At 38.7% G+C, this 26098-nt stretch overlaps 1 protein-coding gene across 3 annotated transcripts in view; it reads right to left on the bottom strand.

The window, feature by feature from the left end:
- Positions 1 to 435: 435 nt before the first annotated feature.
- Positions 436 to 26098, bottom strand: part of Ccdc82 (coiled-coil domain containing 82) — a 35294-nt gene continuing 9631 nt past the window's right edge. For all 3 annotated transcript variants that reach the window (XM_057767576.1, XM_057767575.1, XM_057767577.1), the window contains 5 exons: positions 19063 to 19155; positions 14636 to 14760; positions 11872 to 12042; positions 6105 to 6296; positions 436 to 1873 (listed from right to left, as the gene is read on the bottom strand). In XM_057767576.1, coding sequence (XP_057623559.1) covers positions 1805 to 1873; positions 6105 to 6296; positions 11872 to 12042; positions 14636 to 14760; positions 19063 to 19155 — 650 coding nt within the window. In that variant the 3' untranslated portion in view covers positions 436 to 1804. The remainder of the gene's footprint in view (positions 1874 to 6104; positions 6297 to 11871; positions 12043 to 14635; positions 14761 to 19062; positions 19156 to 26098) is intronic.

Genomic DNA, 26098 nt, shown 5'->3' with positions numbered 1-26098 from the left:
TCCTGTGTCAGCCTCAGTATCCTTGTACTTCCTGTGTCAGCCTCAGCATCCTTGTACTTCCTGTATCAGCCTCAGTATCTCTGTACTTCCTGTATCAGTCTCACTATCCTTATATTTCCTGTATCAGCCTTAGTATCCTTGCACTTCCTGTGTCGGCCACAGCATCCTTGTACTCCCTGTGTTTTTTTTTTACTTACTACCTTAACAGACCAATAAGAGTAATTATAGAAATGTACTTCAGAAAATAAAAACTCATCTCCATGTAATTCTTGGTAATTTTATGCAATACATACATGGAGGCACGTCATGAATCATACAATAGATGATGAAGCTAGCTAAGGTCAACCAAACTTTCAGTATGAAAAAAGCAAATAAAAAGCCACAGAAGAACAGGTCTTATCTTTAAGAATAAAAAAAATACACAGCTTACTCTGAAACCACTTTATTATATTATGAAAAAATTAGGATGTGAAAATTAATGTAGGCAATAAAATAAGCGTTTGAAGTGGGGTTTTTTGGCTTAACTTTTCTCTGAGATTTTCAGACTGGTACAATACATATACATTATATAGAGAATGTTATGGCTAAAAAATCACAAAATACATCTCCATCATTAATATATTGCGGATAAAACTGTACAGAAACAACAAAGAGCATCTCACAGAATGAAAACATGTATCAAGAAGTTCTTTTTTTTTTTTTTTCTTTTTTTTGGATTTTTCGAGACAGGGTTTCTCTGTGGCTTTGGAGCCTGTCCTGGAACTAGCTCTTGTAGACCAGGCTGGTCTCGAACTCACAGAGATCCGCCTGCCTCTGCCTCCCAAGTGCTGGGATTAAAGGCGTGCGCCACCACCGCCCGGCTCTAAGAAGTTCTTGAATGTGAGGACTGAAAGACTCTGAGGATGAGACATCCATTCCTAAGGAAAACTTTACAAAAGGAAGCACTCCTCCACTGTAGCAGATATACTATGGTCTCATTCCGAGGTTAGAAGTCTGAGGCTTCTTCCATGGCTCACTGATTGAGGAGACGTTAATTAGACATTTATTATTGAAGATTATTTAATACTGCCAAGGGGTGCAACAATAAGTACATACAGGCATGAGTCTCGCTATCTGTGAATATACGCATGCATATATAGTGTGAGTGTGAGGTGCTTGTGTGTGACTGCACACATGTGTGGGCACATGCACACAGATATCTGCATGCATGCTGAGCTCAGAGGATAGCCTGGGGTTCACTGACAAGCACCAGCCATCTTGTCTTTTGTGGCAGGGTCTCTCACTGGCAGAGAGTAGGTTGACTGCCTGGCTCACAAGCCTTAGGGATTGGCCTTGGCTTTGCCTCCCCAGTGCAAGCATTACAAGTAGATGCCATTGTGATTGGCTTTTATTTGAAATATGGTTCTGGGGACTGCACTCAGGTCCTTGTGTTGTAAGGTGATTACGATACTGACTGAGCCATCTCCAAGTCAGTCCAAAGATATAATAGAGCCTATTTCTACTAAACTGACAGGACATGATGGCACATTCAACTGCAGATAATGTATGAGAAAAGCATCAATACATCACTAAAATACATTGATAGATTTTTGAACCACAAAGCTGATGTTCTCCATGGACATCTATGAAGGCTTTATTGAAATTCACTGTGGCATTTCATGAAAATCAGATGAGTATATAAACAAGATATTTTGCCATAAAATACACAGAGATTATACAACAAATGTCACATGATACAGAGAAACAATACTCATGATCTTCGCATTTAAGGAAACTTATAAAAATCTTCTCTGAAGAAAACGTGCTACAATTCAAACTTCTCATCTTGAAAAAAATCCGCAGAATTGAGATATTCTTGCAGTTCATCATATCTCTGCAAATACAACAGAAAATTTGTCATTTTACTCATAACAACCAGTAAGACAGACCTTTCTAACTACTAAGACACAGGTCTAAAGAAAATTGGGAACAAAAATCACTTAATAGAAGCTCTATTTCAAATAAGCATTTCTAACTCAGAAAGCATTGCAAAGAAATCAAATAATAGTGCTATTAATTTTATATCTAAGTTATAATTGTAAATCACAGCAGAATAATTCAATAGCTAATCCAACGCATACTCATGTAACATGCAAACAGTTTCCTACAATGATTGTTGCAGGCAGAGCTCTAAAAAGCACTTTCCCTATCCCTAAGACAAGACATCATGTCAGCCAGCACCACTGCTATGAGGGCTCAGAAGAGAAACCACGGGTAGTTTAGGGGACAAGGAAAGTGCAACATTTAAGTTGCTCTGGACAAAAATACTTGATAGGCAAAAAGTTAGTGGTGGAAGTTTCCGCTCCCCAGCCCAGGAGATTAGCAGTACATCCAGCAGTACCATGACAAGAGCGCGTAGGTCTGGCTAGTAATCTGATGCTGTCTTATAGAGAGAGGACTGAAGAAGACTGAGGTCAGAGAATAAAACCTATGAAAATACTAGGCTATGGGCTGAGCAAAGACTTGACAGCTAATGCGTGCTGCCAGAGATGTGTTCGGAGAGGACTGACCTCATTTGAAAGTGAGTGAGCTATTTGACAACTGTCTGGCAATGAGTTATGACTCTGTGGTGACAAACTAGGCAATGAGGACTCAAACCTGTGGCGCAACAATGGAAAGAGAGGGTAAAGGACAGAGTGGTACATGTCAGGAGATGGGCTAAGGGGTCCTGGGAATTCCCAGGTGAAGGAGGACAAGAACGATGGGAGGCAGGGCTATCTCAGGCAGACAGGGAATAGAGAAGATACATGAGTTCACATTCAGACAGAGTTCAAGTATTTATATCAGTTGAGGACACTGAATTATTTAGTGGTTTTCTAACTTGGCTTATGAACTCTGAGAGAAGACCTCAATGGCCTGAATTCTACAATGACAAGGATTCATGGGAGGCAATGTGAATATTGCATTTTTATCCTAGTCAAGGCCATGAAGCCCATTTTTACAACCTCAAGACCACTGACTGCAGTACATCCTCAGGAAAGAAGGAAGAAAAGAACAGGACAGGACAATGATCTGCTATCACAGGCCATTAAACGCTTGGTTTTAGTACATGGAAGTAAATGGACGTAAAATTCTTTATGATCTTAAACCTGTACCTTAAAAAATTGGCTGTTTTAGGCTTATAATTTTTATCTTTATATTGTTTTACTTAATTATTTATAAAATTTGTTTTGGAAAATTAAAATGTATATTAGCATGCAAAGAGAACAAAACAAATAATAATCTTTGCTTGCTTATATTACAAATAACAGCTAATGGTAGTTGATCACTTTCTAATTCCGGGCTCTAAATATGCCATCATTTACATGATCTAAGCCCTAATTATTGCTTCATTCCTATTTTACAGAGGAGAATCAGAACTTGCTTTCACGTTCTACTGTTAGGCAGTGGCAGGGCAAATATTTAAACGCATGCTTTTAACCTTTATAGGATGCTGGTTTGAGTTTTAAATGGCAAGGGTGGGACAAAATGAAAACCACAAAAGGGAAAGGGAAAGAGAGGAACGGCCATTAGGACCACTCTGCCTTCCCCTCTGCCCCAACAGCAGCTCCTGTAGCTCATCGCCGAGCCTTTGGGAGTCTAGGCCTTACTCTAATAATGAAGAGCACTCTCATGCAGCACCGGACAGTCGTTCTGGCTTGTGGAAATGGGATAGAGGAAAGTAGTCAAATTCTAAGAGAAGTAAATGAGACCCACAGAAAGGAAAAGATGTGCAGAGGGATCTTTAAGAGCCTGAGGATAGAATCCAGCTCAAAAGGAAATTTAGACTGTGGCCCTCCATCTTTAATTTATTTAAGAATAAGTCAGTTTTTTTAAAGGTTAGATGTTTAATGCCCTTAAGGAGTTTCATTCAATTGTTCTGGGTAGGGCCAGTAATCTGTATTTTCCCCCAAATTTCTGGGTGACTTTGACATAGTTAAGAGTAATATTTTGAGAAATACCAACTTAAGGTGCAGAAGAAAAGGAAAAGTATAAAATGTTAAAAGGGAGGGTGACAAGAGAAGACTCAAGTAAGGCAAATATCTCATTATAATTTGAAATTCTTATTTATGTAGTACATTGTAAATTATTTTAAATATAGCTATAAAAAGATTTGATACTTCTTTTATGTATGTGTTCAGGTATGCATGTGCATGTGTTTATGCCAGAGGTCAACGTGGGTATCCTTCTTAGTTGCTTTCTATCTTTCAAGACAAAGTCTGTCATTGAATATGAAGCTCAAATATTTGGGTGGGAAACAGGAACACCCAGAGTCACTGAGATGAACATCCTATTAGTGCAGACTCAGGCACTGTAAAAAGGAAGACGGCCCTAAACTTTGTTACGCTTCTTCTAAAATACATGAAATATTTGCTGGTTTTGCTGCAAGAAGTTGAAAGTTCTCCACATATAAATATGTGTAATTATTGTTTATAATACCCATACAACATACACAACATTGCAGTTGCAGCTTCCTAGCAGCCATAAAGCACTGGATTAACTCTCTGGTACCACAAAAGGGGAAGCGGGCATATTTATAAGTGAGGTATACCAACAGACTTTCTAGTTGCACTACTGAGTTGGTGTCTCTGAAAATTATCATAAAAAGAACTTAGGAAATTCAGTGTCTCAGAAAATGAAGACAGGGTTATTAGCTAGGTCTTCCCAAAAAGCCAGTGGAAAACCTAGAAGTGGGAGAGGAGATTCTGGAGACAATAAAAGGGGAGAGAGAAGAAAGGGACAGGCCAGGTCCCTGGGTAGTGGATTGAGGTCGGAGGTAACTATACAAGGGAAAGTCAGTATGACCTCCTTCTTCATAGGACTCTTTGAATGAACATGACAGCCCTGAGCAGGGCCTGTGTTGCTGCCCCATCTCTTTGCTGAGAAGTTTATCTGCCGCACTTCTGCTTTTTTACAGATTTCCCTATTATATAACCCAGGCCAAAGATACCAAGTACGGCTCTTTTCTGCTTCTTTTCAGGATGAAATAGGTCATCGACCCAAATTTCCTGAATAATTTCTAGATATTCGGGTGTCCACAGGCTAACCCTGTTTTAGGGAACTGCTATCATGAACATTCTTTCCACAGCAGACTTCTAAGGACTCTGTGAGCAATACAGAGCTTCTGAGCTGACAGATCTACGGATCCACTGCACTACTTAGAACTCCCACTCTATCCCTGATATCAAATTCAGGGACTGTCAAGGTACAGGGGAATCACAGTAAGTTCCAAAGTCTGAAGTCTCAGAATATCCTCCCATCTTTAGTAACAGTGCCAACTACTCAGCCCAGGTCCTCAAGAAGAGCACGTGGCTGTATAGAATTGTGAGGTGGACCTCTTCCTCAGCTGGCACCCGGTGTATCTTCACTCTTACATCACAAGGACTGTTCAAAAGAAGGAACACAGACTAGCAAAGGTCAGTCCTATACTTTGCTTCCTGCCTGCCCCCAAATCCACCCTGGAATATAATGGTTAATATTGATTCCCATTTTGACAGTATCTAGAATTACCCAGGACATAAATCTCTGGGCATGGTTGAGGGATTATCTATGTTAGGTGAATTAAGGTAGAAAGATCTACCTTAAAAGCATGTGGCACTATTCTATAGGCTTGGGTCCTAGACTGCATAAAGAGAAACCTAGCTGAGCAGAAGAATTAATCTCTTTGCTTCTTGACTTTGAAACAGGACCAGCTGCCACAGGACTTCCTCACACACCTGTAAGCCAAAACATCTACATTTCTCATAAGACACTTCTGTCATGGTATTTTATCACAGCAATAGGAAAAGTGACTTAACATGTAAGTAAGGGTTACATATGTAAAAGAGAAAGATGAGAGATGAGAGACCTTTTGCTAAGGTACAGAATTAATGTTCAGTAAAATCTATATGAGGTGAGTGAATTCTTGGAACATCAGGGCGTCTATTCATAACACAATAATGATAAACATGGATGGAATAGGCAGGAAAAGAGGAAGCATCAGAGCACAGAAGGGGTTTTCTTAAGTATCAATGTCTACAAATGTCATCTTTTGCTGCCATCCTCAGCCTCCAGATTCTACAGCATGAGAAGGTCTATAGTCTTACCCTTTTAATCCAGCCGTTTTCTTTTGACTGACTGAAGATTCTTCCTACTGTTTCTTTAACCTGTTCATCTGCACCTTCTTCTTCTTTTTCTTTTGCAAGGGAGCAACATTCTTGGTACAGTTTGAATTTAAAATGCTTCAGTTTATGATAAATTTTGGTGCGATCAGCACAAATTCTGCCAACAATAAACACCTACATTGAGAAATAAATATCATTATCTCAAATATGAAGTAAATAAATCTATACATAGCACTTCTAATTTTCAGATTTCTTTTTAATGGTAGAACCTAAAACATGTACTTTTAATTTTATTTAAATATTCATATAAATGGTTCCTTTATCTTATCTATACAAGTAGTCAACAGAAACTGTACCCTACTCTGCTCCTAGATTTGGGCAGGGGCTAGAGGCTAAGTGAGGACATAGCACCTGTGTTAGGGAGTTTAGTGCCTTAGAAGAAAGATGACTATAAAATACTATGCCAAACATTGTGCTCAGGAGGCTACCAAGATGTCAGTCCATGTTTCTCTGTATGTGTGCACATGTGTATATGAAGGCCAGAGGGCAATCTCAGGTGTCATTCTCTGAGGCAGCATTTCTCACTGGCTTGGAGTTTTCCAAATAGGCGAAGTATTCCAGAGCTTGAATTTGTTTGTTTGTTTAGTGGGTGCTGGGCTTGAGTGTCCTCATGCTTGTCATCTACTAGATGAACCCTAGCCTCCGGTAGTTCTGAAAACTAGAGAGAGAGAGAGAGAAATTGCCGTTAAGGCAGAAAGACAAGCACACACGCAAAATCAGGGAGAAGGCATGCAGAGCATGGCGCGCACACACTTTCTGTGTTTAAAATGCCCAGAATGTAGTAAATTGTAAGTATAAGCAACAACTAAAAATGCAGCACTGTTAGACCAAAGTTAAGCATTGTTAGTCATTTCCTAAACAATCTCCAAATGTAAAGTGAAGATGTTCTCTGTGTGTATACATTTGGCTTTACTTCATGAGTCTCCTGTAAGTAAGCTATATTAGTATTTTATTTTCTGTTTTCATTATATATGGACTTCTAGCACTCTATGATGCATGTTTGTGCAATCGGTCAACCAGACCACCTCTCTTTCATGTTTTGATGGTTATGGTCTGTTATACAGCTAAAATAGGAAGCCAAAATCACCCTATAAACAGATCTTATTTTACACTATTTTCACTTTTTGTAGAAAATTCTCCAAAACACGCTCCAAACATCATAACATGATCATATCATATAAAAACCTGAATGATGGAGGAATTACTTTCATTTAATAAAGAAACTGCCTTGGCCCATTTATAGGCCAGCCCTTAGGTGGGTGGAGTAAACAGACAGGATGCTGGGAGAAAGAAGCTGAGTCGGGAGTCGCCATGATTCTCCCACTCCAGACAGATGCAGGTTAAGATCCTCCCTGGTAAGCCAGCTCGTGGTACTACACAGAATATTAGAAATGGGTTAGATCAATATGTAAGAGCTAGCCAATAAGAGGTTAGAACTAATGGGCCAGGCAGTGATTAAAAGAATACAGTTTCCGTGTAATTATTTCGGGGCATAAACTATCCATGCTGGCGGCTGGGTGCCGGAGACGCAGCCCTGCCGCTTTTATTACAACAGAGTGGCGCCCAACGTGCTAATGAACTCCACGTAAAACCTGAGAGGGCTTAAAAAGGACAGAGAGAGAATTTAAGACAGCTTTTTGCTGTTTGTGGGTTGCGTGCGGCAAAGAAATTGTCCTGACTCAGCAACAGGAAAAAACTGGCTGTTTTAAAATGCCGGCTTTCTGGGCTGTGTCGCCATTGTGATCTCTGTCTGGCTCCTGCGGGAGACAGAGCTTTTGAATGGAGCATTTGGAATAAAGTGCTACGGCTTGCTTGATGGCAATGTGGACTGCTGTGTGCCGGAACTGTATGTGGCTCAGGGGCACCAAATGGCTCTGAGGCAGGAGCGGCTCAACTCCGCCACGGGGAACTGTGCTGGTCTCAGGCAGGAACTACCATAATTACCATAATAACAGCGCAGTTAAGGTTTGGACTGAGCAGGACACAGGCGGTACCGTATTATCTGTACATGGTGCAACTTAAGTTTTTTGAGAAGTGCTTAACATTTTAAAAAATGCTCCTGGATAGTAAAAAAATTACAGATTCACAATAGAACTGATTCAGACACTGTTGGATGAATGTACGTAGGCTTGAGAGAGAGAAAAATATATATATAAAGAATAAAGTTAATGTCTTAAAAAAAAGGGTAAAGTCTTTAAAGAGACAGAGTACAGATAGTTATAGATTAAAAGAAATAAAGAAAAATAAGCCACGTAAAAATGGAAAATTCACAGAGAGTCTGGATTCTTTGTATTATTGTGTTTTCTTTAAAATTTTTGACTGTGAAGGAGCTAAGTACAGAGAGACATTTCATTATATGGGCTGCCAAGCTAAACCAGAATGGATATCAGGGTATTATGATTTCAGAATATGGGTCTAAGGATATGATGCTTTGGAGAGGGTCTTCTTTTGTTTTCACAGAGGATGAGACTCTGTGGATTGCTTCTATCCCAATATGGTATGATAGACCACGCCCTCCTGAAAGGTAGCTGTGAACACCCTCAAAAAATTGCTTCACTCAACTGCCCACTGAGATGAACCTGGCACACAGGTTATACCATGAAAGACCTGAATAACAGCGCCCCCATTCAGCAGGAAGCAGTTTGGAGAGAAAAAACTGCGCCCATATTCCCAAATATTGTTTATAAATGTTCTTTTACATTTAAAGGGGGAAATGATATAGGTATGAATAATTTGCATTGGTATGGATTTTAAGGTCAATTTTAGTATATGTATATGTATATCTGATCTTGATCACTGTATTGTGATTGTCTAGTTCATTTAAAATGTAATGTATAATTAGGAAATATAGGTTGCTAATGGATAATCATCAATAATAGTCAAATTTGTAGTCATGTTAGTTAGATTTTCTAGATATATAGAGATATATTTCAGTTAGATAGGCATTCTTCATATCTTTCAAAGACTGCAGAATATGGCATTTAAATGTTTTAATAACTTAGGACTTTTCAGGACAATGAGATACGTCTGCTCCTGGCAGCACCAATCTACTTCAAGAGGAAGATGGGCATTGAAGAGGCTCCTTATGGAGTTTGATAGCCATTTGGGCAAGAAACTGCTCTTGCCTGGACTGTTGCATAAACTGGACACAGAGAACCCACAGAAAGAGGACTGCTGAACTTGCCTAAAGGTGAGATGGTTTTTCGGGGTTCCTGACTCATAAAAGAGTCTGCGAGACATTCTACAGGACACAGCAGAAAGTGACTGAACTGTCTTTGGAATTTTCCTGCTTGATGAAAATGTCTGCTGGATACTATGGGCCTGAAGGCTGAAGATGGATGCCCCAACGGTACAGAGGAACTTTGGGTGATTGTCCAGGCAGCGAGATGTCTCTGTCATTTCTAAAGTTTAAAGTTTCTTATCTCTTGTTTGCTTAGGTAATATTATATCCTTCTGGAGTCTTTGATGGAGTTGAAGAATGGATAGATAGTTATAGTTTTCCTTAGTTATGATAAAATAGATATAAATATTATAACTGTAATTCTTGCTTGATAACTGTTTTGCTATATGTAATCTTACTATGTTAAAGTGAAAACCTTTCTTTTTTGTTTAAACAGAAAAAGGGGAAATGATGGAGGAATTACTTTCATTTAATAAAGAAACTGCCTTGGCCCATTTATAGGCCAGCCCTTAGGTGGGTGGAGTAAACAGACAGGATGCTGGGAGAAAGAAGCTGAGTCGGGAGTCGCCATGATTCTCCCACTCCAGACAGATGCAGGTTAAGATCCTCCCTGGTAAGCCAGCTCGTGGTACTACACAGAATATTAGAAATGGGTTAGATCAATATGTAAGAGCTAGCCAATAAGAGGTTAGAACTAATGGGCCAGGCAGTGATTAAAAGAATACAGTTTCCGTGTAATTATTTCGGGGCATAAACTATCCATGCTGGCGGCTGGGTGCCGGAGACGCAGCCCTGCCGCTCTTATTACAACACCTGAAGACACAAATGTCCTAACTTGAGCATTGGCTCTATGCTCCAGTGTACAAGTTTAACTATATAACTTTTAACAGTCATCTGTGTGGCTTCTGTCTAAAGCCACAATGCACAGGAATACAGAGATGAGATGCTGTGAAGGTAAGGCCAGGAGAATGTTGCCAAAAAAGACTTCAAGTTATATAATGACGAGCGGACAGCAGGTACATTTGATGCATGGTGCAGTAAAGCACTCTGGACATTTCACCATGTCCTATGACTTTTGTTTATTGTTTGCTTTTTTTTTTTTTTTTGAGACAGGTTTTCTCTGTGAAGCTCTGGCTATTCTGGAACTCACTGTGTAGTCCAGGCCAGCCTCAAACTCAAACTCAGAAACTCACCTGCCCCTGCCTCCAGAGTGCTGAGATTAAACGTTTGTGTCACCATGCCTGGCCTGTGGCTTCTTATGGAGAGACATGAACAAGCATTATTCACCCCAGATATGGCATTCAAAAATAGACCAAGGAACAATTCCACCTAAGTCCAACTTAGTGGTTCACCAAGTTTCCTGGATCACAGGAGCACGGATGGAGCAAAAATAGTGCAAACCAGAGAAGCCCAGCCCAGCACAGGTGACGGCTCACTCACAACAACTGCATTCCTGGAGGTGCCTGCACACTGTGCAGTCAACTCAGCCACCAATCCAGCACTCCACTGCCCTTTCCTCCCCCTGCAACTGTTTCTGTTTATAAAGCTTGGGGAAGTGGTCTTGTGAGCATTAAGTTTCTTCCATTTCCTGAGTTTGATAAGACTTGCTTTTTTCCCCAACATAACATTGCTGTAACTTAACTACCCACTTCACTCTGCGAAGGTGGTAATGCCATCTTCCATCAACACATATTCCTTCTTTCAAATAAGCTAATCTTTGTAAGTCAGGCAAAAGAAAATTATCAACAAACATTGTTTAACTACACTCTTGAGAAGAACCTGGTTAGTGCTAAGCTTTCAGCTTTATGCACAATCACGAAGCAGAGACTATGGTGTTCAGACAAGGTAGGTGGTGGGTGGAGATGTGCACAGTTTCTTTAAGTCCCGGAATGTAAGCACATTTGTTTTTTCTTTATTTGCATGTACTGACACAGTGGATCAATAGTCTAGAAAATAAGTTTAGTAAATTAAAGTGATAAACCTTGACTTCCATTTTTTATGGAAAGTATTAAATTCTATCCCCAAACAAAAAAAGTGTTTTAGTGGTTTTCTTAAACTAGTCCTGTGATATGTTTATTTGCAAGTTAATTAGAAAATAATGAGTTTCTTTTTCAAAATAAAAATTTACTGAAGAGCCGGACAGTGGTGGTGCACACCTTTAATCCCAGCACTTGGGAGGCAGACGCAGGTGGATCTCTATGAGTTTTAGGCCAGCCTAGTCTACAAAAGCTAGTTCCAGGTCAGGGTCCAAAGCTACAGAAAAATCCAATATTGAAAACAAAACAAAACAAACAAACAAAAAAGTGGTAGACTTAGCAACAACTCTATCCTCTAAAGACACAGAGTCACTAGAGGGAGGCATACTAACAGAAAGAAAGAAAATCTAATGTACCTCCTGCCTTGTGTTCTTTTCCTTGTAGTGTTTTCTCTTTTCTGAGAACTACCTAGAGGACATGGTATGAAGCCTAAATGTTCTAAATATCAAAGGCAGAAATCATGAAATGATACCTGCTTGTCGTGAGACATGAAGTCATCTGTCTCCATTGTCTTGTTGTTGTACAAGTTCCCCGAGAGATGCACTGAGTATTTACAGTAGCGATGCAGTCCACAGGCCTGGCAGGAGCAGTTCTCAGGGTTCTTCATGTGGATTTGTAAGTCAGAGTAGCTTTCAACTCGCTCCTGACAACAGTCAGAAATACTGAAGACTAAGTCATATAGGAGTATATCCAGATTATAACATATTTTGGAAACCAGTGGGAAGAAATATAAGAATAAAACATACAATTTCTTACTCTAAGAAGGTATTTTTAAATTGAAAAAATGAATTATTAATCTTGGCTATAAAAACAGACAAGAGGAAACAGTTTTGTCTATCTCTTTACTTACAAATTACTAGTAAGTAGTGTTTCCAATCGGCTTTAACTTACGTTTCCCCAGTCTCATCTATAATTGGCACCAATGAGATAGTAAGTAAAGTAGGAAAATAAGCAATAAAAATTGAGATGAATTCATTAAAGCTAGTAAGAATTTGGAAAAAAACTACATTCATTTTACAGTGCATGAGTCAAATCATATTTTCCTGAAAACATTCTGGAAATATCTTAATCCTCCTGTAGTCACCTGCTTTGACTTATCAAATTAATCACCTTGCAACTAATAAGTAATTAATAATTCCATGTCCAGTACTGACGGACCATCTAGTGGCTGGATTACCAATGAATAATCAATGTGAGAACCCCTGGTCTGCATAACCAACTGTATTAGTGATGATGTTACTATACCTGAGTGACTGCGCTAGATAGCCCTGTTCTATTATTAGCAGTGTATTTTGATACCGCGCTTGAATGAACACACTAAGAACATTGCTAGCGTGCTTACTAATCCCCATTCATCCCGTACACCAGAAGGTACCTTTGCTATTTTTTTTTATAGCCAAGGTACCAGAAGGTACACTGATCCTTTTCATACTGTGTGACCTGCAACACTGCTCTGATTTACCTGTCGCATTCTCCACACTTCAAAGCATGTCACTGAAGACCTAGCTCTAGACCAGCCCTCTTTGCTCTGACAGCACAGTGAGATGAAAGCTCAAACAGCTTTGTTTTTTGAGGGACTAGTGTGAACAGAATGCACTCCACATGTAAGTGACATACACATCTTTCTGGGTTAAACCCGTGACTTTTCTTCATGTGTAGACTTTTCTTCAGTATAACTCAGTGTACCCTAAGACCTCACTCAGTCATCTGTCTCATAATTCTGTGCATCTTGTTGTTATTTCATTATGGGGTTTCTAAATCCACTGTATCCTGGCAGTGTGGTAAAGCATACTGTCCTGTGAAATTACTAGCTGTGGAATGCTGCTTTCTCTAACTGCACTTCCCTCACTGTTAAATAGAGGAGAGAATAGTTCCTTGCTTTTGCACTTACTTTTAAGATTAAGAAAATATATTTCACACGTAAATCATCTGTCAAAGGCTAGTCTTCAAAATTGTAACATTTTTCTTTGTATTAAAGAAAATAATATTATAACAGTTATTTTGTGTATTTTACCTAAATAAGTACCTATTTCACTTAAAAGTAGATGAGTATTTTTTTTTTACATTTGAGGGATAAACTGGGAATTGAGAAGTATATAAAAATCTACAAATATTAAGATATTCATAGTGATTCTAAATTCAAGCTATCCTTAAACTTGAAATCTTATAATTTGTAAGTCTATGACTGTCCCTCAAGCTGAACCATTTACTATCACCAGGGTTACTTCAGGCTGAAGAGTTCTTGATGAAACTAAGTTTTTGAAGTAAATGAGCATAGAAATTGATTTACGTGCTAGTGAGATTTTTAAGGAATTTGGATGCTTATTATCTATCACTTTTGTCCTCTTGTTAACCATTAGAAAATAGAATGTGAGCAGTAGGGGTACCTTTACATATCACACATTACATCCACTGCTGTTAGAGATACTAAAATACAAATCTGGAAAGTAACAAAAAGAATCCAATAATTCTTATGTTGAAAAGTCAAATCCCCAAATTGCTAGAATTATAAAATCTCAAGTTAGAGAGTATGCCAAGCACAATGTAGGTCAATATTTCCCACACTGTCTTACGGAAATCCAACACCTTAAGAGGGCCTGAATTGATGGCTCCTATAAAACTGTGCTTTCACATAAGCCTGATGATCTGAGTTTGACCCTGGGAACCCACAGTGGAAGGAGAAAATCCGGTGCTGAAGGCTGTCCTCTTCCCATAGTGGACTGTGGCTTGGATGTGCTCTCATCCACACATACAAAAAAAAAATTTGAAAACAGTAGAAGGAATAACAGGTATCTCAAAAGAAACAGCTTTGTAGAATCCACAACTTGAAAAATATGCTGTCTAACTGCCCTCCTTGAAGACCGGAGGTATGGATTCATGGATTAGTGCTCAGACAAGTGCTCCAATATAGAAACAGTTTAAGTTAAACACTGTGTTTTCAAACTTCTTCTTCTATGTGACTCTCTTCTCTGAAGAACTATAAGAAAATCTCCTTATTTCAAGATAGGCTAAGCCCTAGAGATGCTCTGAAATTATTTCAAACCATTTAATTATTGGAGGCATTATTGTGAATATTTAAAACAATAAAGGACTTGAGAAGAGATTAAAATATGTTATTATTTAACAAGGCAGAATGCCAACACTTCAGAAAATGGTGCCATCTGGATGGATACTGAAATCTTGAGAGGGCCACTGTCCCCATACTTTTACTATAGATTAAAAGGCAAACCATATACCTTATATTGCTCTTTCCATCGACTTCTAGAGAATAAACTCTCCAGACGGGGTTGAATAAAGCGGTTATCCAAATAATGAAGAGACGTCAACATATCTTTTGCATATAACTTCTTCCTTTTGCCACCTGTGAGCAGATGACAAAAAACAGCAGAGCACTTGAAATCCTGAACCGGCTGACCACCATGTACATGTTAGAGCTTGAGAAAGATGTCTGGCTAGTTGTAAATATTTTAAATTAGGAAATAATTAATAAGACAAACAGTTCATTTCATGGAAGCACAGGGGCAGAGCTTCTAACAGCCTCCTGTAAACATCAGACTTTTTAATTATATGCACCTGATAGCAGAAGGAGCCCCAAGAAAAGGCTTGCATAGAACTCCTCACATTCCTGTAACACTGATTTGCATTTGCATAACCACTGCATTACTGATCATGCTTTAAGGACCGCTGCAGCTGGCTCTTGCCAACACAGTGAAAAAGCCTTTTCTGCTTTGTCTTCCCCCTCATTCCCTCATAGTGTACTACAGTCACTTTTTGACTAATATTTTGTTCTCAATTTATATGTATTTTGTCATGGCCTATGATGCTAAGCTTCATATTTCTACTTTCTTCAGAAATTTATTTCCAAATGAACATAGCTAATAAATTTATTATATTGTATAGTCACTACAAATTTAAACACTATATCATGAATTAAAAGTCCTTACTTCCACTATTACCTCTTTTGAAGTTTTCCCCCCTCACTCCTGACTCATTGCACTATAATGACATCGGTCTTCCTAGTTATTGTTGAATGCTCGTAACTTTTACTGTAACCCTAAGCATAAAACATGTATATATTACTGTTCTAGTTGGTTTTGGCCAACTTGACACAAACCTCTTTAAATCAAAGGTGAGTTGTATAAGAAAGCAGGCTTAGCAAGCCATGGAAAGCAAGCCAGCAAGCAGTACTCCTTCATGCCTTTGTTTCAGTTCCTGCCTCCAGGTCCCTAACTTGGCTTTTCTTAATGACCTAGGACCCAGTATATACAAGTCAAATAAACCCTTTACCCCAAGTTGCCCTTGGTTAGTATTTTATCATAGCAATCTAAAGCAGACTATAGAAGAAGTAGAGTATTTCTGTGACAGAGCTGATCGTGTTTTGAAAGGGTTATGAATATGTTTTCAACTTTGGGCAGCATAAGCCATTGAGTACTCAGAGATTAATGGGCTGTTCTATGGGAACCTGAAAGATAAGAAGGCTGAGAACAGTGTAGAAATGGAGACCTGGTTTGTGAAGTTTCAGTCCAAGTACAGACTCTACTGAGGCCATCTGAATAATGCTTTGAATTAAGAATCTGTGGTACTGGTCAGCTGGGTATGAAGAGACCAGCATCACAGAGGTGTAATCTTCTGGGAAGTGTTTCCTCAGGGTCAGCACACAGAAGATGTGGTCCAAAGGGGGCCAAGAGTACCTTGTGTGGATAGCCAAAAGACTCACACAGGTGGTACTAGTTTTAAATGCATGAAGGGTCATGGAGAGCTGCTGAGGCTTGGCACCATGTGGTAGAATAAAGAATCCCTGGAGAGAGCCCAGGAGAAGCTATTGGCAAAAGTACAGCCCTGTTACTGCAGAGTTCCCAGCATATTGGAGATAACAATACTATGAGATGGACCACCAAGAACATCAAGTGTAGAGTAGAACAAGTCTGAGCTTAAGAGACAAGCTGTGTGTGTTGTGGATGGCTGTTCAAGTCATCTAAAGCCCAGAAGACTGGAATGAGTTCGGAAGTCTGACACTGAGCTTCACACTGATGGGTTTTGCTTTGATTTGGTTGTGAATATGCTCTTGTTTTTCTCTCTTGGGAAAAAAAACTATTTAACTTATCTTTTGATTTTGACTATAAGAGTTCACAGTTGAAAGACTTTTGAGTTGCAGAGAGGCTTTAATCTTCAACAGAAACTTTTGCTGTTTAAAAAAAAGACTGAACTTGTCAGGTGGTGGTGGCATACACCTTTAATTCCAACACTCAAGAGGCAGAAGCAGGTGAATCTTTGAGTTCAAGGCCAGCCTGGTCTTTAGAGTAAGTTCCAGCCCAGTCAAGGCTACACAGAGAAACCCAGTCTCAAGAATAAAAAGAAAAAGAAAGAAGTGAAAAGACAATACTTTAAATAGTGTTTGAATTGGTAAAGATTGGAGCTTTTATAAATTGAAATGTATTCTATATTGGATATTGATATAAATATGAGATATTGTAAATAAACAAGAAAGGAAGTATTATAGTGTAATAGTAATGTATTGGTATGTCAGACTGATAAGAGGTCAATTGTCCTGTTGGTGTTTGTCAACTTGACACAAACTTAGACCATATGTTAGGAGAGGGAAACTCAATTGAAGAAATACTTCCATCAGACTAACTATAGGCAAATTTGTAGAGTATTTTTTTTGGTTAATAATGAAAGTGGGAAGGCCTAGTTCACTGTAGATAGTACCACCCCTGGGCAGGTAGTCCAGTGTTATACAAGAAAGCAGGCTAAGCAAGTCATAGGAAGGAATAAAGTAAGCAGCATTCTTCTATGTCCTTTGTTTTACTTCCTGCCTCCAAGTTCTTGCTTTGGCTTCCCTCAATGAACTGTGACCTAGTATACATAAGTCAAGTAAATCTTTATTTCTTAAATTGCTTTTGATCAGTATTTTTTATCACAGAAATATAAAGCAAACTAATAACATTCACCTTATTCATGTTTCTGTTTAAAAATACTTTACTGTATTATTTGACCAATCTGTCCAATCTTCATATATATCTATGTGTATATATAACATATACATATATTTCATATATACATATATACATATTATAACACATACATATGTTGTATATGTTATATTATAGTTTATCAATCTGTCCTGGATAGATGTCAATTTGAGACATCTGGGAACAGCAACTCTCAATTGAGATTCCTCTATAAGATGTGCCTAGGCAAATTTTTAGTACAATTTCGTAGTGACTGATGTGTGAGAACCCAGTCCATAGTAGGTGCTGCAACCACTAGACAGGTAGTAGTGTGAGAGTGACTAAGAAAGCAGACTGAACAAGTTAGGGCCAGTAAGTCAATTCTCAGCACTCTTCCATGGCTCTGCTTTAGCTTCTGACTCCAGGTTCCTGTCCTGACCCCTCAGTGATGCAGTGTGACCTGAGAATTGTGAGCTGAAACACACTCTTTCTAATCCAAGTTGGTGTAGATTTCTTCTGTTTGTGTGTTGCTTTCATTGGTTGAATAAAGAGACTGCCTTGGCCTTTTGATAGGGCAGCCCTTAAGAGGGCGGAGTAGACAGAACAGAATGCTGGGAAGAAGGGAAGTGTGACAGACGCTATGCTTCTCCTGCCCAAGATTGACACTGGTTAGACTCATGCTGGTAAGCCACGACCTCGTGGTGAACACAGATTAATAGAAATGGGTTAATCAAGATGTGAGAGTTAGCCAATAAGGGGCTAGAGCTAATGGGCCAGGCAGTGTTTAAATGAATACAGTTTCTGTGTAATTATTTCAAGGCTAAGCTAGCCAGGCCATGGGACACAGCCCGCTCCTCCTACTACACAAGTTGCTTCTGATCATGGTGATTTATCTCAGTGATAGAAACCCTACCTAAGACACTCTTTCTTTCTCTGCCTCCCTTCCTTCCCCTCTCTCTTTTTCATCTATCAAATGGACATTAGCTTCTCTTCTTGTCAAACTATGCATTCTTTTATTTTCATAAGAAGTACACACTAATTTTATTTCACATATTATACTATCTAGTTGTTTGCTGATTAATTTCAAACCACAAAAGATATGAATCTGATGTATTCCTTACCTTTTGTGGTTTGAAATTACCATATCAACAAACCTCAAATAATGCTTGGATCATAGATGGCATTCAAGAAATATTTGTTATGTAGCTTATAAATAAAATCTTACTAAGGCACTCATAGATATTCAGAACAATAAAATGCCTATAAAATGTCAGATTCTGTGTTGGGGATATGTGTATATATTAAAAGTTTAATTTCTCATATTCTGGTAAGGCAAGAAAAAGATACATTTTCAATACAATACAAGGATTTGCATATATGGATATAATCATACTCAGAATGAGAGGGGCACAGATAAGGCAAGGAAAAATGTTCATAGTTTTCACAACAACAGAAATATTTTAGGGGTATATATTCTATATTCTCAAATGCACTGCAGAATCTTTGAGAGCAAGGACTTGCCAATACTTACCTCTATATATCTCAAGTATTATTAACGAGCCTCTTATATGAATGCACTTATAGTGTAGATTATTCCAGAAGGAACAACAGGCAAGATTTAAGAATGGTTTGTCTTGGCTTTGTTTCATCTAATTTCAAAAGCTGTTTGGGAAAACTTTAAAAAAAATGTTCCAGTGATACTATTAACTTACCATACAAGGTTTCCAGAAAAGATCCATCGATAGCATTGATCAGAAGAGCCTTGACAACTGTTTCAAAGTGAGTATAGTGGTCGCTAAAAGAATCTGAAATTAAAGTAATTATTAGGATATAGCAGGCAAAACTACTCTGTGACTGCAAAAGGCCCCCTTCCAATGCTAGGAAACTGGTTACCACAAATCCTACAAAGTTTGTTCACCCTGTATCTGCTTTTGTGGCTTGGGGCAATAAAAAATGCCTATTTTCCAAATTTGGTGGTGCCTAATCCAAAGTATGTAAATGGTATCTAAAATGGTCCCAGGCTAAGAAAAATTCTTCAGAGATACTCAGAATTACACTGTGAAAAATCATAATAATCCATGTCTACTTGAAATGATCAACCAGAGTGTAGGAAAAAGGCAAGAAAGCCTCCCGAATAGACTGTTTAATATGCTTTAGTCTATAACATGCTACATACGACACAGCTCAGGAAACCACTACTTACAGAAACCTCAGCGGGCATAACAACTCCATCATCCCTACCCAGTCACAGATGTAGGATTTTCCCACAGCATTTTAAAGAACTGTGCCTCCTCTTTTCTATGCTACACACATAGTGCCATTATAGTCTCTATAGCCTCAAACATGAGTTCATCATGGTGACAGGCCAGGTAGTGGTGCTGTTCTTGTTACCCTAGGGCTAGACTTTACTGTGGGGTGTGGAAAAGTTCTCTAGCAAATCCTTTCTCCCATGATTCAAATGGCCATCAAAGAACACTTGCCCTGCTGGAGATGCCTGTGAACCATGACTGGAAATGTTGACGATGTTTAGTTAGGGACTGATGAAAAAAACAGGACATATTCTTAGGAATCATGAGTGGATTGGGGTTTTATTTGCAGTTGATAAAATGCATTTAGCATGGAGAGGCTGTTGTACTTCTGTTTGCTAAAAAGGGCTGTGTAGGGTTTCTAGGCTTCATGGAAACTGCACTCTCTATTCTTTCCATGGAGGAGCTAAAGTTTAAATATCAACACAAGTAATTCGTACCGATCCTTAGACTTTAGAGGGCCTATCATTAAAAATCCAAAAGCACCAATTGTGTCATTAGAGGATAGAAGACTGTACACACACACACACACACACACACACACACACACACACACGTATGCATGCATGCATGCACGTACAAATCAGAAGCATCTAATGGGAAAGTAAAATACAGTAATACTTCCAAAGAATTTACCTCTGGCTAGACTTTCAACTCTGGTATAAAATAAAGCTGGCATATAATTTTGAGTTAAAAATTCATCCAAACACCATCTAACACCTTGCAAACTATATTAAGGGAAAGCTCTTCTGGGGATTATTTACAGAAATGTTGGGGAAAAAGTTAAACTCAACCACTTTGGGATAAAGTTCAACCATTAAGAAAATGCAATAGATTTTTTTTTTCTCCAAATCTTACTGAACATGTTAATATTGAATGTGCTAACGTCCAGTGTTACTCATCTGCCATGGAATTCTAAGAGCTGCAGTTCTATTTCAAAGTCCCTGAAAGTTCTCCTTCGGGAGCAGGAGGAGATCAGCATTGCTTGGGTGTTTTACTCTTAACCACAGTATCTTTTTTTTTTTAAATATTTATTTACTTATTATTATTATTATATTATTATACAGTGTTCTGTCTGTGTGTATGCTTTCAGGCCAGAAGAGGGCACCAGACCTCGTTACAGATGGTTGTGAGCCACCATGTGGTTGCCGGGAATTGAACTCAGGACCTCTGGAAGAGCAGGCAATGCTCTTAACCGCTGAGCCATCTCTCCAGCCCCCTTAACCACAGTATCTTATTCCTAGGTATGTTCATCAAAATCTCCTTACAAAGAAGTTTCTGGTTTCACCATATTTGAGTGAAGGGTGGGCAGTGCTGGAATAATCTTCCTAGCACTTCCAACTGCAAACTAACACAACTGAGAAGGAAATAACAGGCATCAGCTGGAGCTCTTATGTGCACTGCCTATTTCTAAAGGGCTAATCAAGGAGATGTTGCCTTTGGTGTGTTTTTAGTTGAGGAAACTGAAAACAAGAGATGACGAAAAGGTTCTCAAGATCATATAGCTATGTGTCGGAGGCTGAGTACCAGGCAGTCTCCTCCAGACTTTGTGTTCACATACCCTGCATAGGTACTAGAGTTGGTATTGGCTTTCAGACACAGAATTGGATTGAGAATTGGAGAATATAAAATAGAAATTTCTTACCTAGTAGGAAAAATGACAACAAAAATCCCTAAGATCACAAGTAAACAGAAAAAAGGCTTGCAACAAGGTTTGGAGCTCAGGCTTCCTTCAGAACTAGTTCTAATCCTAGATTGGATGTCTGTGGAATATTCTTGGAGACTTACTTAAAAATTCAGCCCCCCCATGATCGTCTCGTTTGGCAATAGTGAGGTTTGCACTCAGGGTCTCCTGGATGCTATGTACTTCAGGCTCATTTCAATCCAGAAAAGGATAAAGAAGTCAAATGTCTTATTGTGCATGATTTTACTTTTCTAAGGTAGCAGTCATTTCCCCCATGTTCCATTTGATCTCTAAGGATCTTTCTACTTTCCTGAACCCCTGAGCTCCACATATGCTAAAAATTTGTTTCAAACCCTTCCTAGTGATCGGAATGTTTCCCGCATGACAGTTCTGCCCTGTATAATTTATTTCAACAGAATGAGAACATTTATATCTTGTAGTGAAAACTCCTTTTGCACTTTTCATAGTGCACTTTATTCATATATATGCACTTGTACTTCTAAGTGAGGTTCAGGAGAAGACTTCTGGTGGTGTGCAATACTTTCAGATCATGCTTGTCTCTCCACTTATGTTTCTCTTGGTATCTCATAGTAAGTGTGTTTTTCTATCTGCAAAATCAGCCCTGATTTTGCAATTGGGCTTAGGAACTTAATTTTATTGTCAGTGTGAAAGGAAGTTTCCTTAATCATATCTTTTAACTGTTTATTTATAGACTAGAAGGAACTCATTGAGCTTTGTATATCCACTATTGTTTTGGCTACTTTTCTGAGATCCTCTACTAATTTCAAAATAGCTTCTCTTGGATATCTGTGAGAGATGGGCCTCCAAGAATACCACAGAGCTGGAGATGGGTACTGTTAAGGGGTTCTGATGATATTATTTCTGCTTTCTCTTCCAAACCAAGAGAAAGCTTATAAAATTCCTCCAGAAAGAAGTGACTAGCCATTCAACATGCTGACATGTCATCCCATGGAATGAAAGCATACACATAGCATGAGAGGCAGATGAGGAAATTTTCCTTTCTACCAGTTCCTCTCTATCCTCCACAGACGCAGGGAAGACAGAGTGTGGGTAGAAAACTATGGAAAGAAATTCAAAATATACTCCTGCTCTTAAAATAGTCATATTATTTCTCTTAACTTCTGTATAACTGGTTAAGTTAGAAACACAGTGATTGTGTTTATATGCACTCATATAAACATGCCATCATCCTAGGTGCAAATGCTTTTTTTTTCCAGTACCAATTTCTTTTATCTTACCTCACAATAAACTCATCCTAAGCAGAAAATATTTTTCCCCAACATGAATAATTGAGCTAGTGCAGTTTGAATTGTTTTTGTTCTTTTCTATAACCAAAATAAATGAATGAGATGTATCCCTGTGAAGGCCAAAGGCAAAGTTGAGGAGTGGCTGACCATCAGCCCACTGGAGTCTCACCTATCTTCTTTATAGTCTCTGACTTGTTTTGGCCGAGCAGAGGATACAGCAAGTGTCCACTGCGTCCAAGGGGAAAAACAGTAACAGGAGGTGGAAAAAATGTGAAAATTCCTTAACTATACCTCAGCTGGGCTGGGGATTGAGATGAAAGCCCTGCTTACAGCCCCATCACACAAACAAGCACACTGCTGTTAATCAGAGACCATCTGTAGTTCTATTTGTTTTAACACATCTTAATGGACTGCTCAAGTACATCTGAAACAGGAAACATTCCTGTCCTCTTCGTTTCATGAAGAACACCTCTAGCGTTTCATTATAAATGATGGTTTTCACTTGAAAATATGGTCATGTAAAGAATATCCTATTAGTAACTTAAAAAACTCACTTTAAAAAATACGCACATTGAATCCAATCAAATATTGATTTTAGGCTCACTTTTTGCTGCACTTACAGGATTACCTGAAGTGCTTGGTGGCAACTAAGCTGAGTATTTTCTTAGTTTAGTGTCCAGTGCTCTGATGGCACAGTGCTTGGCTGACATGTACTCTTTTCACCTCCACTACTCAGTTTGCCTGAAATATGATAGCGAGTGCGGAAAGGATAATGCAATACTCACTATCCACCTGACAGTGTTTTCCTGTTCCTTCGACTGTGGACAGTATTTCTGGCAGGTGAACTATGCAGGTCTGATATGTGATGGACAACTGCCTTCTGCATCTCAGAATATAGACACATATCTACAGGGTTGATGGAACAGAGGAAGACAAACTGTCATGTTCTGCCATGAAAAAGGAAACGAGTTGTCCTGAAGTGGTATATGGTATAGATGTACCTCTTGGCCAAATGGCAGGTGATGAGGAAATGACAAATGTCTTTCTACTACTGCTCCCTAATCATTAATGAATGACATCTACAATCTTTTTTTTTTTTTAAATGATAGGACGTAATTGTGTAACGCTGGACTGGAACTCCCTGTGTTCCATAGGCTTGCCCCGAATTCACAGATACACCTGCCTCTGCCTCCTAGTGCTGGGAATATAGGCATGGGCCACCATTGGTGGCTGGTGGCCAATTTTGATTTTCAGCCATATACTGAATGTAGAGTTAGGAGAAGCTTCTTTTGAGTTGCACTTCATATGAATTCTTGTAGAAGTTGGCAGAATGAATTTGCCATTTCAGTTATAATTTAACACAAGCCACAGAGTGGTATTCTCTGCTCATCATATAGGCTATTGTCTTCATGGAAAAAAATTTGAATTTGTAAGAATTAAATTACAGCAACCTTTAGAACTTAATTCCTTGACTAATCAAAAATTGTTTAAATTTTGTCAACTTCACTAGACATAAAATTGATAAATTAAAACTATTAATAATACATATACACTCAACTTTTATTAGCTCTGATATTTACAAAAACTCTAGTCATGATTGGCATTTATTGCAGTCCATAAAATGTAGGAATATTCTGACGCTATGTTTATTTTAATCACCCACTCAACTGAAATGCTACAAAGCCTTAAGCACTAGGAGAGGTAGTTAAGGACTGCAGTCCTTGAAACTCTGGAGATCCAAAATAGGATGATTACCATTGGTTTAAAATCAAGCAGGGCTATACAGTGAGTTCAGGACAGCCTAGGTGACAGTGTAACTTCATATCTTAATTGAAATAAAAAGAATGAAAACCAAATGAGTAAGAATACAAGAGAGAAGGTTGCCAACTGTCTAGCCTTTTCTTCCATCAGTCAGATGCTTATTTCATTGGGGTTTACTTTTACATATACTAAAAACTTCTTTTTGATGTCCAGTTCTGATAATGTTATGAAATTATCTCACCATCCTAACAACAGCTGATCTACTACCTCAACTCCTTGACAATATCTCAGTTTTATACTTACTGAGCTAGAGATGTCTAAAAGATACTCAGATAAACATATCCACCGAGATGATGAAAATTTGGATCTTTGCCTCAGGAGAAATTTTGTCTGAAGTAAAATATTTGGGAACTTTTGTCTATATTCTGGGCTAAAGTGATGGGATACTTCCCTAAGTACAAGCAAAAAGAAGGCAGCTGATGATGAAATCCTGGGATCTACAAAAGCTGAATGACAAGTGGGAAACTAGTGTAACATTAGGAGAGGCAGGAGAGAGTGGGAGTGCAGAAGCTACTAAAGAAGTGAGAGTGGCCAGTGGGCAAAGCACAAAGCAACACTGGGTTAACACAAACGAAGAATATGTTAGTGAACAGAGGTTATCCCGAGCCCGTGTTTATCAGGAGCCTCTGCACTTCCACAGTAAACAGGAAAAAAAGAGTGAGAATAGTGACTCATGGAACATGTCAACTCAAGAAAGGAAGAACAAGAATATTACTAATCAAGAAACACAACTTGGTGAGTAAGACTACTCCAACTATAGAAGATACAAAATAATTACATAGAAAGTGAAATACAAACTCTTGAGGCAGCGATATTTAATATTAAAAGTAAACACAAAGCTCCCTGTAATTTATTCAAGTGGGATACAGTCTTATGTCCACAGAAAATCCTGAACATAAATGTTTATATTAGCTTTATTCATAGTTGCCAAAACATGGAAGCAACCAAGATGCTTTGCAATAGGTGAGTGCATATACTGTGGCAAATCCATACAATGCATTTCTACTCAGGGACAAAACTAGGTGAGCTATGGCAACTGGGTTAGCCATGGGGAAACACTCAAGACAAACAGGTGAAGAGACCATGGGGAAAGTTACATGTGCTGTTTGTTCTTAACTGTGTGACATTCTGAAAGTATTAAAACTATGGAGACAAAAACAAATACATCGGTGGAAATGTACACTTACAACTTTTCACATAGCTGTAATTAAATACCAGACAAGAAGTAACCCAAGGAAGGAAAGATTTATTTTGGCTAATTATTTCAGGGTACAGACCATGGCAGCAAGAACAGCTTACAGTTGCATCAGCAGAGGTATGAGGCTGCTTATATCACGATGAAGCATTGAAGAGAAAATGAGAGCGAGAAAGTGTGTGACAGAAGCCAGAAGCAGGCCTTGAGCTGTGATTCCTAAGGTCTGATCCTTGGAAACACACTTCTTCCAACATGTCCCACCCTCTAAAGTCTTCTCAACTTCCCAAAGAGTGTCACTGCAGCAAGTAAGTCTTCAAATACACAAGTGTGTGGAGAACAGTAAACCACAACATGAATAATTTAGGGCACTCGAACTATGCTGATGGGTGCGTCATTAGACAGTTGTCAAAATGCACGAAAGGTACACAACGAAGAGAGGGCTCTAATGTGAACTATGAATTAGTGATAATGGAT

The sequence above is a fragment of the Chionomys nivalis genome, chromosome 4, assembly GCF_950005125.1.
Source record: "Chionomys nivalis chromosome 4, mChiNiv1.1, whole genome shotgun sequence".
Lineage (NCBI taxonomy): Eukaryota > Metazoa > Chordata > Mammalia > Rodentia > Cricetidae > Chionomys > Chionomys nivalis.
Note: the sequence above shows the minus strand (reverse complement) of the source record. Positions and strands in the feature narration are given on the sequence as shown.